At 42.7% G+C, this 12,874-nt stretch overlaps 1 protein-coding gene across 1 annotated transcript; it reads left to right on the forward strand.

The window, feature by feature from the left end:
• Positions 1–717: 717 nt before the first annotated feature.
• On the forward strand, positions 718–11,780 carry LOC134447795 (sulfotransferase 6B1-like). Its single transcript, XM_063197452.1, has 7 exons — positions 718–1,148; positions 2,240–2,352; positions 3,436–3,525; positions 5,577–5,700; positions 6,361–6,455; positions 6,747–6,897; positions 11,372–11,780. The coding sequence occupies exons 1-7, from the start codon at positions 959–961 to the stop codon at positions 11,497–11,499; spliced, it is 891 nt and encodes a 296-aa protein (XP_063053522.1). The 5' UTR covers positions 718–958; the 3' UTR covers positions 11,500–11,780.
• The last annotated feature ends 1,094 nt before the right edge of the window (positions 11,781–12,874 follow it).

Genomic DNA, 12,874 nt, shown 5'->3' on the forward strand with positions numbered 1-12,874 from the left:
AGTACTAAATATATACAAAAATAATAACTAAATATGAGTATAAATGTTATATAAAAAATGGCACCAACATGGAGGAAGAGTTGCATAAAATATGTAGGGCCTACACATACTGTAGCTTACTCCTCCTAGATAGGCTATGATTGATAATGAGGTGAATTATCCCTAAGCTTCACTAGGTGCAGCTTTTGGCTTTCGGTCAAACAACAGACCGGCAGTGTAATATTTTACTAATAATCACAGCTTGTGTCCATGTGATCATAGAATGGGTGTGGATTTCGCTTGACATTGCAATACAGTACACAAAAACTCAATGACACACAGACATGCAAACACGCAATTGGCCACTTCTACTACTGACGGTTTTAAGTTGGAAACATTTTGTTTCTTCACTTATATGAAGACCTATCCACATTAGAATTGGAGCTGAGGATGTCCCTTAATTGTGAAGAGACACCAAGACATTTTTTTAAACTCCAGAAAAAGAAGTCAAGTTGCCTTTAACTAAACTTCTATTGACTGATATTTAATCTTCACAGGACATGCATGCAGCCAGGCATAATTAGACACACACTCCTCTCTCTTCTTAGCCTCCTAACCTAAACATGCCCCATTCACAATCTAACTCTCTCTCACCTTATACCACACCCCCTCCCTCCCTCCCTCCCATAGATTGCCTGAAACTGCCAAGTCACACCTCACTCCTTTCATTCTCTCCTAACAGTTTCAGGCACTGACGTCTTTCAGTATTTAAGAAGGCGCTCTGTTTCTGTCTTTCCTTCACTCTACTCTACTCAGCTTTTAGTTTTCAAGAATTCTCTGTACAATCCATCTATCTATCCAGTTGACCATCAATCCATCAGCGCATTCAACCATCCATCCAGCCAGTCAGCCAGACAGTCAGCCAGCCAGCCCTCCAGCCATCCATCCATCCAGAGGACCGACTGACTGACTGTCCACCATGAGCCAAGCGCCAGGCCCCCGTCCTGACCTCCTGGAGCGGGCGAAGGAGGTGAAGGATGAAGACAAGCTGTACATGTTCGAGGGGACGCTATACTCCAGCATCATGAGCCCCGAGGAGAACCTGCAGGCCGTTAGGACCCTGGAGGCCCGGAGCGATGACGTGCTCCTGGTGGCCTACCCCAAGTGTGGTGAGTAGAAGTAGTAGGGCACAGATGCTATGTTTACATGAGACATTGAATTCGGAATGAACTCATTTTAATTCCGCTTTGAAAACGTCATGTTAACACTTCACAATTTGGAATTAAATGAAAGATCAAAGGGAACTCGATGGAACTATTTAATTCTGAATAATTAATTCTGAACTAAAAAACGTCATGTAAACATAGCCAGTGCTGTGTAATCCGGCTTCAGAAGAAGTTTAACTTGTGCAGTGAATGGCAAATAGTGGGTGCAGGAGTGTAACTTGTGAGGCTGAGGTTGTTCTCACTAACCAAGCTTTGGAAAGCATATACGGTGTGTGGGTGCAGGAAAGCCGACAGGGGGACAAATGGGTCAGTTGTCCCGGGTCCAGGGAGAGAGGGGGCCCATAATTGGGTCCTCATTACATAGTATTCATTGGATCAGGGGCCCTTTCAAATGACTTTGTCCTGGGCGCAGCAAAAGCTGTCAGCAGCTCTGTGTGGGTGTGCACGGGTATTTGCTGAGTAAAACAAACACCCTGCCCATGCAAACATATCTCGCTTTGTCCTTTTTGTTTTCTCGCCTCCATCTGCTGACCAAACCTGACTGACTGCAAACCAGAGATTTTGCCAGGGTTTGTCTGTTTGGTGGTTTGCAGAATAACTCACTAAGTCATAAAGTATAATGCTGCTATTTAGGCAGTATGCAGAATGGATAAATCTGGAGCTCTGCCCTATCCAAGTGTATTCCATCGGTACCACTTTACCATGTAATTGGCACAAAAGTGACATTGTTTGACAATATGATTACATGTTATTGATGATTATAACGATTGTCATGTGTTATTCGATACAGAGTGTCAAATTGATAGTGTTTGGGTGTCATGACATTCCAATTTAAGCCGAATAACAAAAAGTATGACATGTGTCATACATATCAATGTGTCTTAAACACCCTTAGACTCCTTCAAAGAAAGTGTTACTGCTAGCACATACATAAACTACAGTATGCCTATGTGTATATGCAGAGATTAGCCTATACGTTACTACTACTATGCACGATTTAACTTTGTCTGATTGCATGTAACACCCCTTCCCAGGATTCAACTGGATGGTGTCTGTGCTTCGGAAGATCATAGCGGCCTCCCGTGGACAGGAGAGTGCCTCCGATAAGCCTCCTCTGATTGAGTTCTGCACACCACAGGCTCAAAAGGTGAGACAGACAGACAGGCAGACAGACAGACAGACAGACAGATAGACAGGCAGACAGACAGACAGACAGACAGGCAGACAGACAGACAGACAGACAGACAGACAGACAGACAGGCAGACAGACAGACAGACAGACAGAGAGACAGACAGACAGGCAGACAGACAGACAGACAGACAGACAGACAGACAGACAGACAGACAGACAGACAGACAGACATGCAGACAGACAGACAGACAGGCAGACAGACAGACAGACAGACAGACAGACAGACAGACAGACAGACAGACAGACAGACAGACAGACAGACAGACAGACACTTATAGATCAGTGGTGAGCAGTAAGTAAATAAGTCAGTTTACAGTGTGCAAATACATAAGCCAATTATCCTCTTGAAATGCTGTCAAACATGGGAATAAGATACAAATGACATCCAGCTTCAGTGGTCAGCATTGAAGCCAGGGTGTCTGACGTCATGAGGAAAAGGAGCATTACTGTATAGTTACTCAGTAGGCTTGGATGTATCGAATGAATATGTGGTAAGTGGATCGGTATGTGCTGTACAACAGTCAGTACCCACAGTATCAATATAGCCTACCAATCAGAGGTGCATCTTGCCACCAGGCAAGGCAGGTAGCCGCTTGGGGCACCCAAGCCCCTAGATAGTGAATAACAGCCCACATTTTACCACAGTAGTGGCGATTTTGGTTCAAATGCTCATTTTTTTGCATTTTCGCTTGGGGCCCCACCTGACCCTAGAAACGCCTCTGCTACCAATAGCCAATATGCCAATAGGCCAGTCGGTAAGTAAGTAGATAAGGAAAGAAGGAAGGAAGAAGCATTTAGTAGATGTCAGACAAATAGCACCCTCACCAACCCACCAAAGGAAATGGAGGATGCTTTCAAAAATAACTACGGTTACATCCAATGCACTTCGTAGGATGTAGCAGAACTTTGATTCTGCCTTGCAGCATGTACACTACAATTAACGTGACTGTTGCACACATAAGTTAGTAGGTTTAACCATTCTGCATTAGCAGGCTAGCTTTTCATACAGTACTGTTTGTTTCTCCATGCGTACTTTAGGGCCTAGCAGACCAGCCCTCCCCAAGGCTGTTGGGTACCCATCTGCACCCTGATAACATCCCTGCCTCTTTCAAACAGAAGAAAACCAAAGTGAGTAACTTCTTTTTTCTTTTGTTTTGGGTAAAATACCGTGTGCCACAGTTCCATGACTTTATACATTTACGTATACAAGTTGGATCCACTCTGGCTGAATTTCTTAGCCTTTCTGACTGGACAAGACACATTCTGTGCAGTTCCGTGACTTTGTGCACTTACAAGTTAGGTCCACTCCGGCTGAATTACTTAGCCTTCTGACTGGACAAGACGAATACTGTGGGAGGCAGGAGTGAGAGTATTCCACCACATGATATGGACGACTCTTCACATCTAATGACTCCGCCCACCATTCATTTTACCCAGAGCATCACCAAGTGTCTGTAATTTTGCTGCTTGTTATAGTATTTTTTTGCATGTAACAAGTAAAAAATATGTAATCAAGTCAAGTCAAGTCAAGTCAAGTCAAGTTTATTGTCAATTTCTTTACATGCACTGGTCATACAAAGAATTTGAAATTGCGTTTCTTGCTCTCCCATGCAGACATAGACTAATCTAGGTAAGGACATAGACAGTATAGACATAGACAGTACTCATACATGGACATAGACAGTATGGACGTAGACATTGCTCATACAGACATTTAAAGTGCAAGACTGGACAACAGAAGACTTGTAGAGAACATACATTAAGAGGAGGTATTTTGTTGTTCTTTTTTCTAAAAGTCCTTTATAGCGTTCTGACATAGTAATAGTAGCATTTGAAGAAATAAATAATTAAAAAAGGTTTTTATTAAATACACCAGCAGCAGTATGTGTGTGTGTGTGTGTTTGTATGTGTTTTGTGTGCGTGTGTGTGCGTGTGTGTGTGTGTGTGTGTGTGTGTGTGTGTGTGTGTGTGTGTGTGTGTGTGTGTGTGTGTGTGTTTAGTGCAGGTAGAAAGTGCGGTGTGCGTCTGTGTGTGTGTACCTGTGTATGTGTGTGTGTGTGTGTGTGTGTGTGTGTGTGTGTGTGTGTGTGTGTATGTGTGTGAGTATGAGTTGTGTGTCAGTGTGTGTATGTTTGGGTTTAGTGCAGAAAGTGCAGTGTGCTTGTGTGTGTGTGTGTGTGTGTGTGTGTGTGTGTGTGTGTGTGTGTGTGTGTGTGTGTGTGTGTGTGTGTGTGTGTGTGTGTGTGTGTGTGTGTGTGTGTGCATGTGTATGTTTTGAGTTAGTGCAGGTTGAAAGTTCAGTCACAGATGTAGTAGTGCAGGTGGAATGTTCAGTCGCAGATATGGTGGTGGGGATGAGGGGGGGGAGCGTTGTCAGTGGCCTGGCTGGCTAGAGGCTGACAGTGAAGGGAGAGTGGGTTGAGTGTTCAGTATCTTGATTGCTTGATGCATCGTGCTGCTTGCAAGCCTGGTGGTACGGGAACGGAGGCGCCTGTACCTCTTTCCAGAGGGCAGGAGGCTGAACAGTTTGTGTGCAGGGTGGCTTGTGTCTTTGATGATCATCAGTGCTTTTCGGGTGAGGCGTGCGGTGTAAATGTCCTGCAGGGAGGGGAGTGGTACTCCAATGATCTTCTTCGCTGTGTTCACAACACGCTGGAGTGTCTTCCTGTTTTTCTCCGTGCAGCTTCCTCCCCACACTGTGATGCAGCTGGACACGACGCTCTCTATGGTTCCTCTGTAGAATGTTGTCATGATGGAGGGTGCAGCACTTGCCTTCTTTAGTTTGCGCAAGAATCCTTGTACTTTGTAGTTTTAACAACACAGGGGTACATTTCCCGAAAGCGTAGTTGTTAGCAGTTAGCAATTTGGCTAGTTGCCAAAGGGAAATTGCATTGCAACCAACAAAGTAGCTACAGTAACTACTACAGTACACTTTCGAGAAATTCACCCCAGTAACAAAGCAAACGAATCTAGTGCCTCTTACATACTCAGAGGCGCTGCTAAAAACGTTGGGCCCCATGAAAGATTCAAATTTTGGGCCCCCAAAATGACTAATTATATTATCAGCATCCTTCCAAGGGCCCTGTCAGTGCTGTTGGGCCCTTAGAATCTGTAACCCCCCCCTCTCGGCACCCATGCATACAGTAGGCTATAACATGATGATGTGTTCCCCAATGCAGATGCTGGTGGTCTGGAGGAACCCCAAAGACACCCTGGTCTCCTACTTTCACTTCATGAATAAAAACCCAGTGCTGCCCAACGTGGAATGGGACAAGTTCTTCTCAGACTTCATGAGTGGAGAAGGTGATAATGATGATGAGGATGAGATACATTTTCTGTTTCTATAAATCAGGGATGTCAAACTCAGGCCCCGCGGAGTAATTTTATTTGGCCCGCGAGGTAATTTCAAATGTGTATTACAGTTGGCCCTCATACATCATTAATGTATAGTGTACCAAGACTTGAACATGAAATTTGGTGTGTCACAGAAGTATGAGTGGGCCCAGGCCAATGACACAGCTCACACTCCTATGCAACACAATATGTGCCAGTGTGTGTGAGATTTATCTATAAATATTAAGTGCGTGCCGGCACGATTTTTGTCCATTTATTAAAAATAAATTTTCAGTTCGGCCCGCGACTTCGTTCCATATTCCGATTTTGGCCCTCAGTTAATTTGAGTTTGACACCCCTGCTATAAATGAAGAGTTTCGTTGCAAAGCGATGTATCCACCATTTTTTTTACTTTCGCATTTTATTATTAGAGATGATTGTTCAAACGTCCTATCACCTACTGCATGTGTACACATAACCTATGCACGTTGCTTATACAAGTATGCAATAACATCGAAAATATTAACTTTTTTATTTCTGCTCATTAATGAGTTAATTTGAGTTGAATGAGTTGACTCACCACATCCCTCTGTCTAAAGAGTCTGTTTGTCTGTCTGTCTGTCTTCATAGTTGGCTGGGGTTCCTATTTTGACCAAGTGTTGGCCTGGGATGAACTGATGGATGATCCCAATGTGAAGATTGTTACTTTTGAAGAGTTAAAACAGGTAAACTGTACAATATTTGTGTGTGACAATGTATTGCACATGGACATGCACACACACACGCACACACACACAGACACACTACACACTTGACCTACTATAGTTAGGAAATGTGAACTATTGTTTTTTTATTTCCCTCTTATTGGGGAACACATCAGAGCATATTTGGAATATAATGTAATGTGATGTGATGTGATGTGATGTGATGTGATGTGATGTGATGTGATGTGATATGATATAGGCTAATGTATTAATCAGACACACTCTTTCTTGTTTTCCCTTGTACGTTCCCAGGACCTCAGTGAAGGCATCAGGCAAGTCTCCCAGTTCTTTGGCTTCCCCCTGACGGAGGAGCAGGTGCAGACCATCTACTCAGAGAGCACCTTCAGTGCCATGGCCGCCAAGAACACGCACGGCAAAATGGGCAACGTCTTCTTCAGGAAAGGTGAGTGAAGACATGTTGAGGGAAAAGGTGTAAAAAGATTGCCGAAAATTGTTAGATTTCTGTTTCTAACAGCTTCATGCACAATACATTGTATTTATGAATTTAGCAAAGACTAACAGTATGATAAGGATATTATTAAACATCATATTTACCAGTCTAATCCCAGCGGTCACTATAATGAACAAACTTCTTCTCTGTCTTTTGGGAGCTCCAGGGAGGCTTCTATTAGGTGTTAATGACACGCTCTTAAAAAATGTAACAACAGACTGTCTAGCTTAGCCTGTGGCAAAATGATGTAACCAGTGTGAAAGGTCAACTGACCAGGGCTCTCAAAAACTCTTAAGTATACTTAAACATTAGGTGCCCCCTAGGCAATACGCACATGAGAAATACTCTAGGTCTCACCTCATCACTTAAACTTTATACTATTTAAGTGCACTTTGCGCAAGCAGTTTATTTGCATTTACGGGAAAAAATATATACAAAAATGTAGTATTCTTTGCTAACTACGTATTAAATGAGTTGGTGTGTTGGTAAATATATATATATATATATATGTATGTATATATATATATATATATATATCAGTGGCGGCTGGTAGTCTGTCAAACAGGGGAGGCTGTTCAATTACAATATGTCCAGAACGCAAAAAAAAGGGGGGGGGGGGGGTCAATTTTGACACACACCTTACATTGGTCCTGTCACATATGGCCTGCCCTCACACACTGAAGGACTCTTGTTGAAACAAATTTGTTAATCATTAATCATTATCCCCCTTGTAGCCTATTCATAGGGACATTTTTTTTTTTAATTAGGGCCCGAGCACCGGAGGGTGCGAGGCCCTATTGTTCTTGCTTTGTGATACATTTTTCCCGCACGTCGGGCCATTTTTGAGGTGGTTGCCATGCGTAACTTTGAACGAAACTTGGCACAGGTGTTGGATATGGTGGCACGATGGACTCCAATAAAGCTCAGCCCCCAAATCGGCCGACGGGCTCAGTAGCGCCCCCTTAAGTCATGGGCCTATGGGGCGGGACAGGCATAAATTTGAAGCTACGGACTCCAAATTTTGTATGTGTGTGTATCTCACTAAGCCGATCAAAAAAGTCTTTTGGATGCCATCGCCACACCCAACAGGAAGTGAGGTAATTGGAGCTAAAGTAGAACTTTTGTCAACTTTTGGCATACTATGAAATTGTCATACCATGAACTTTGATGTACTTGTCCTGAACCGTACAACTGTTTGGTTTCGTTTGAATTTGAAAATGATCTTAAGACATCGCAGATGATATATTGCGAAGGAATTTTCAATATGTTGTAAGAAAACAAGATGGCGGCTTGATGTATTCTGATGAAAAAATGACAGAAAATGTGCCTCCACTGTGCCCTTTCTGAGGGGGTTTCCATGCATATCTTTCAGTGTTGCTTTGCACAGGTGTTTGGTAGGACACGACGTACCCCTCAAAACAAGCCCCACCCCTAACTCAGGACATGGGCTCTGTAGCGCCCCCTTAAGTCATGGGCCTATGGGGCGGGACCGGCATAAAGTTGAAGCTACGGACTCCAACATTTTTTTGTGTGTGTATCTCACTAATCCAATCAAAAAAGTCTTTAGGATGCCATGACCAAACCCAACAGGAAGTGAGGTAATTGGATTAGAAATTCAATTTTTGACATACAACAAAATTGTCATACCATGAACTTTGATGTACTTGTCCTGAACCGTACAACTGTTCGGTTTCATTTCAATTTGTGAATGATCTTAAGACATCGCAGATGATATATTGCGAAGGAATTTTCAATATGTTGTAAGAAAACAAGATGGCGGCTTGATGTATTCTGATGAAAAAATGACAGAAAATTTGCCTCCACTATACCATTTCTGAGAGGGTTGCCATGCATATCTTTCAGTGTTGCTTTGCACAGGTGTTTGGTAGGACACAGCGTACCTCTCAAAACAAGCCCCACCCCTTACCCAGCACATGGGCTCTGTAGCGCCCCCTTAAGTCATGGGCCTATGGGGTGGGACCGGCATAAAGTTGAAGCTATGGACTCCAAAATTTGTGTGTGTGTGTATCTCACTAAGCCAATCAAAAAAGTCTTTAGGATGCCATGGCCACACCCAACAGGAAGTGAGGTAATTGGACTTGAAATGCAACTTTTGACATACGACAAAATTGTCATACCATGAACTTTGATGTACTTGTCCTGAACCATACAACTGTTCAATTTCGTTTCAATTTGTAAATGATCTTAAGACATTGCAGATGATATATTGTGAAGGAATTGTCAATATGCTGTACGAAAGCAATATGGCGGTTTGATGAAGTCTTATGAAAAAATTACAGAAAATGTGCCTCTAATGTGCCCTTTCTGAGGGGGTTGCCATGCATATCTTTCAACGTTGCTTTGCACAGGTGTTTGGTAGGGCAGCACGTATGTCTCCAAACAAGCCAAACCCTTAAGACAGCTTATGGGCTCTGTAGCGCCCCCTTAAGTCATGGGTCTATAGGGCAGGACCAGAATAAACTTGAAGCTACGGACTCCAATTTTTTTTTGGATGTGTATCTTACTAAGACGAACAAAAAATGTCACACAGTGGCAAGGCTAATCCCAACAGGAAGTGAGATAATTGGACCTCTTTTTAAAACAGGAAGTTGGCCACCATTTTAGTTTGCAGTGTTTATAAAACAGTGCAAACACATGTGTTCATTAATATAATGAATATAAACTTCTTCTATATGCCTAATATGGCAACTTGATATAGCGCCACCATGTGGTAGGCAAATGAACTGCAGTAAAAGTGTAGTTCTGAAATAGCTGTATCTCGTGAACCGAACGTCGTAGAGACTCCATTTTTGTTTTGGGCAGGATGTGATGGGGAGATATGCCCCGCCTTGAGCCGTAGGTGCGAGGGCCCGTCATCGCCGCTCGCGGCTTTAATTATTATTATTATTCATTAGGCCTACCTCCGCCACATAATGATGTGATTGAGTTTGCCTTCGTTGTCTTTGTTCATTACTGGGTGCACGGCTTAACAGCACAGTAGGAAAGGACTCGCCACTCACGGGACTTGGCAGTTAACCAGTTGATCAGACACCACGAAAGCTCAAAAGAAAAGTTTGTTCTTCCCTACCTTTTTCACCAAGTCAATATTAGGCAGTGCTCTGCTCTGCTCCTTGATATTCATTTTCTCCTCATAAGGACGACTGGAATTCGCCAGAATTTAATCCACAATGCTTGGCATTTCATTTTGCATAGCTCTCTAGCTTTCTTGCAAGCTAGCAATAACGAAAAGTAGGCAACCTCAACTTTTGAATTGGGAGATTAAAAAGGATAAGGACGTGCCACTATTAAGACTTTATTCGCAACACTAGGTTTACAAGAATATGTAGGCCTACACAAAACTGGAGTACAACGCAATGAATAGCTTCCCCACTCGTTAGGTTATCACGACGAAACTTCTCAGCAGTGTTGCCAGATTTTCTACGACAAATAAGCGACTGACGTCCTAAAAACAAGCCCAAAAGAAGCGACTGAGGGGCGTCGTGAAAACAAGCCCAAAAGAAGCGACCGGAGGGGTGGGTTGTCAGTCGCGTGCCTGGTCAGGGAAGACCTTGCTCTTTGCGGGGATCTGCGTGGCAGCTAAAATCCCCACAAGTGACCACAGAAAGTGGGAGTTAACAATATTGTAGTAGGGTCACTTGTAAGGATGAGTGAGAAAAAACGAGTTGCCATTGAGAAACACATTCAAATTACCACCAGAGCAGGAGAAAACAGTAAGCCCAACTCTGAAAAGAACAAGCCCAAAAAAACCGCAACCCGCGACTTTACAAAATTAAAAGCGACTGCTCAAAAAAAGAAGCCCAAAGTCGCGTATAATAAGCGGACTTGGCAACACTGCTTCTCAGTCAAATTAATAACATATCCGCATTTCGAAATGAAATCAACTACTGTAGCCTACTGACACGGGGTTCACCCAATCACAAGTCGGAGCTCCAGTCTCCGGTCCCTCCCCCCTCCTCTCTCTTCTCCATTCACTCCCAGTGAGGCTCAGTCTCAAAATTAAAAAAAATTCACGGCAATAGCCAATGACCGTTTAGCATTTTGCCATTGAAAAAGCGCACAATCCCACATGCCATTGAAGTCCATTGAGACTCGACTCGCTTGCGTTGTCATGAGCGGAAAAAAACTTGTGCGAGCTTCGGGATCTTATTACAGATTGGTTTAATCTCTAAATTGAGCACATGCATCTATGGAGCTGGGTCTGAAATAGCAATGATATTAAGTCGTGTAAAGCATTAGTTTACATACTATTTCTCCGTGATTTTGGACAGGAGGCGGCGCCTCCCTTGTACTCAAAGAGGAATCGCCTCTGATATATATATATATATATATATATATATATATATATATATATATATATATATATATATATATATAAATATATTTTATTTCATTCTGTCTTTTCCAGGCGAGGTGGGTGATTGGAAGAACCACTTCAGTGAAGCCCAGAGCCAGCAGATGGATGAGGAGTTCAACAAGAGACTAGCAGGAACCAGACTGGGGAACAGACTCAAATATGACACCTACTGCAAATAGACTATCAGGAACCAGACTGGGGAACAGACTCAAATATGACACCTACTGCAAATAGACTATCAGGAACCAGACTGGGGAACAGACTCAAATATGACACCTACTGCAAATAGAGGAGAACCAGACTGGGGAACAGACTCAAATATGACACCTACTGCAAATAGAAAGAGGGGGATTATGAAAACCTTTTCAAAGTAAAAAAATATATTTCCTCTTTTTTCTAAAATGACTAGAAATATGCAAGATGTATGTGGAACTTGTTCAAGTAAAAATGAAATAAAAAATGGTAAAATTACATATGTGAGAACCTTTCGATTTCTTGACCTGACTGGAAAATGTTGGGCATTAATGTAATATGTAATTCAAGATACACAAATATACACATCTCTAAGTGACACATATTTTCATTTCTTTCGCCTAGATGTTGGCACAGCAATCTAACCAAAACCGTTGTGCCAACATGATATTGCATGTTCGGGTTCAGGGTGGAGTGAGTTGGATGGGGAAGTTTATATCAATCATTCCAGGTTTGTCACTCTTGTGATGGCTTTGGGAGTTCAGTCTGCAAAAGCAGTGACAGAGAAAGCTGAGCAATCTTGCCAGGCCACGCCCTCCTTAGTAATGCAACACCTTTGGCTGTGCTTCTAGTCAGGCCAAGAGCCATATAAATATTGTTTCTGATCTCCAGAAAAATTGGGAATTCCACCCACTTTGTTGGAAACCATGCCATTTGGGAAACGTCAATTGTTATGCTCTTGGATAGACCAAATATTGTTTTGGACAGGTCATCAGCTGGGAAAATTAGGCCTTTCGCCCTACCGCACTTTTCTCTGTGGATTACTGACCAGAAGGCCTATTGGAAGAAATTAAAACATGGGGCCACGTCAATTTTTGCTCAGAATTCAATATGGCCGCCATTTTCCAAAATTACTTGTTTTCATGCATTATGACATTGTACTATAAGGTGATATTCATGAAAGATCAGGGGCGCAACTACTCATTTCTGGGGGGTATGCAAGAACTGTTTTGGTGCCCCCCTCCAAAAAAACAAACAAACAAAAAAGGATTAATAATCATTTGTTATGGGCTTGTGATCACGCCCCTTGTTAAACCCTTGTGACCGTTGAAATATGTATCTGTTTTTGAATCTGACAGTATTCTCCCTCTTTTAGCCTACCCTCTCTTTTTGGCGCCCCCCTCTCTCTGGCGCCCCCCTGCAAAGCATACGTCGCATATACTGTAGTTGCGCCCCTGTAAAAGATTAACTACTTTCAGCACTATTCTGTCCTATTTCCTTACATACATGTTTACAAAGGTTGACTAAACTAAAACAAATGAAAATAAAGTTGGCCACCTTGCAATATCCAAAGGAAAGTGC

This window comes from Engraulis encrasicolus, chromosome 1 (genome assembly GCF_034702125.1).
Source record: "Engraulis encrasicolus isolate BLACKSEA-1 chromosome 1, IST_EnEncr_1.0, whole genome shotgun sequence".
Lineage (NCBI taxonomy): Eukaryota > Metazoa > Chordata > Actinopteri > Clupeiformes > Engraulidae > Engraulis > Engraulis encrasicolus.

Bases quoted from the DNA above. Each gene is read 5' to 3' on its own strand.
- LOC134447795 (XM_063197452.1), top strand. From the start codon at position 959: ATGAGCCAAGCGCCAGGCCCCCGTCCTGACCTCCTGGAGCGGGCGAAG. The intron at 2,353-3,435 runs GTGAGACAGACA...TGCGTACTTTAG, and splicing joins GCACACCACAGGCTCAAAAG to GGCCTAGCAGACCAGCCCTC. The intron at 3,526-5,576 runs GTGAGTAACTTC...TCCCCAATGCAG, and splicing joins TCAAACAGAAGAAAACCAAA to ATGCTGGTGGTCTGGAGGAA.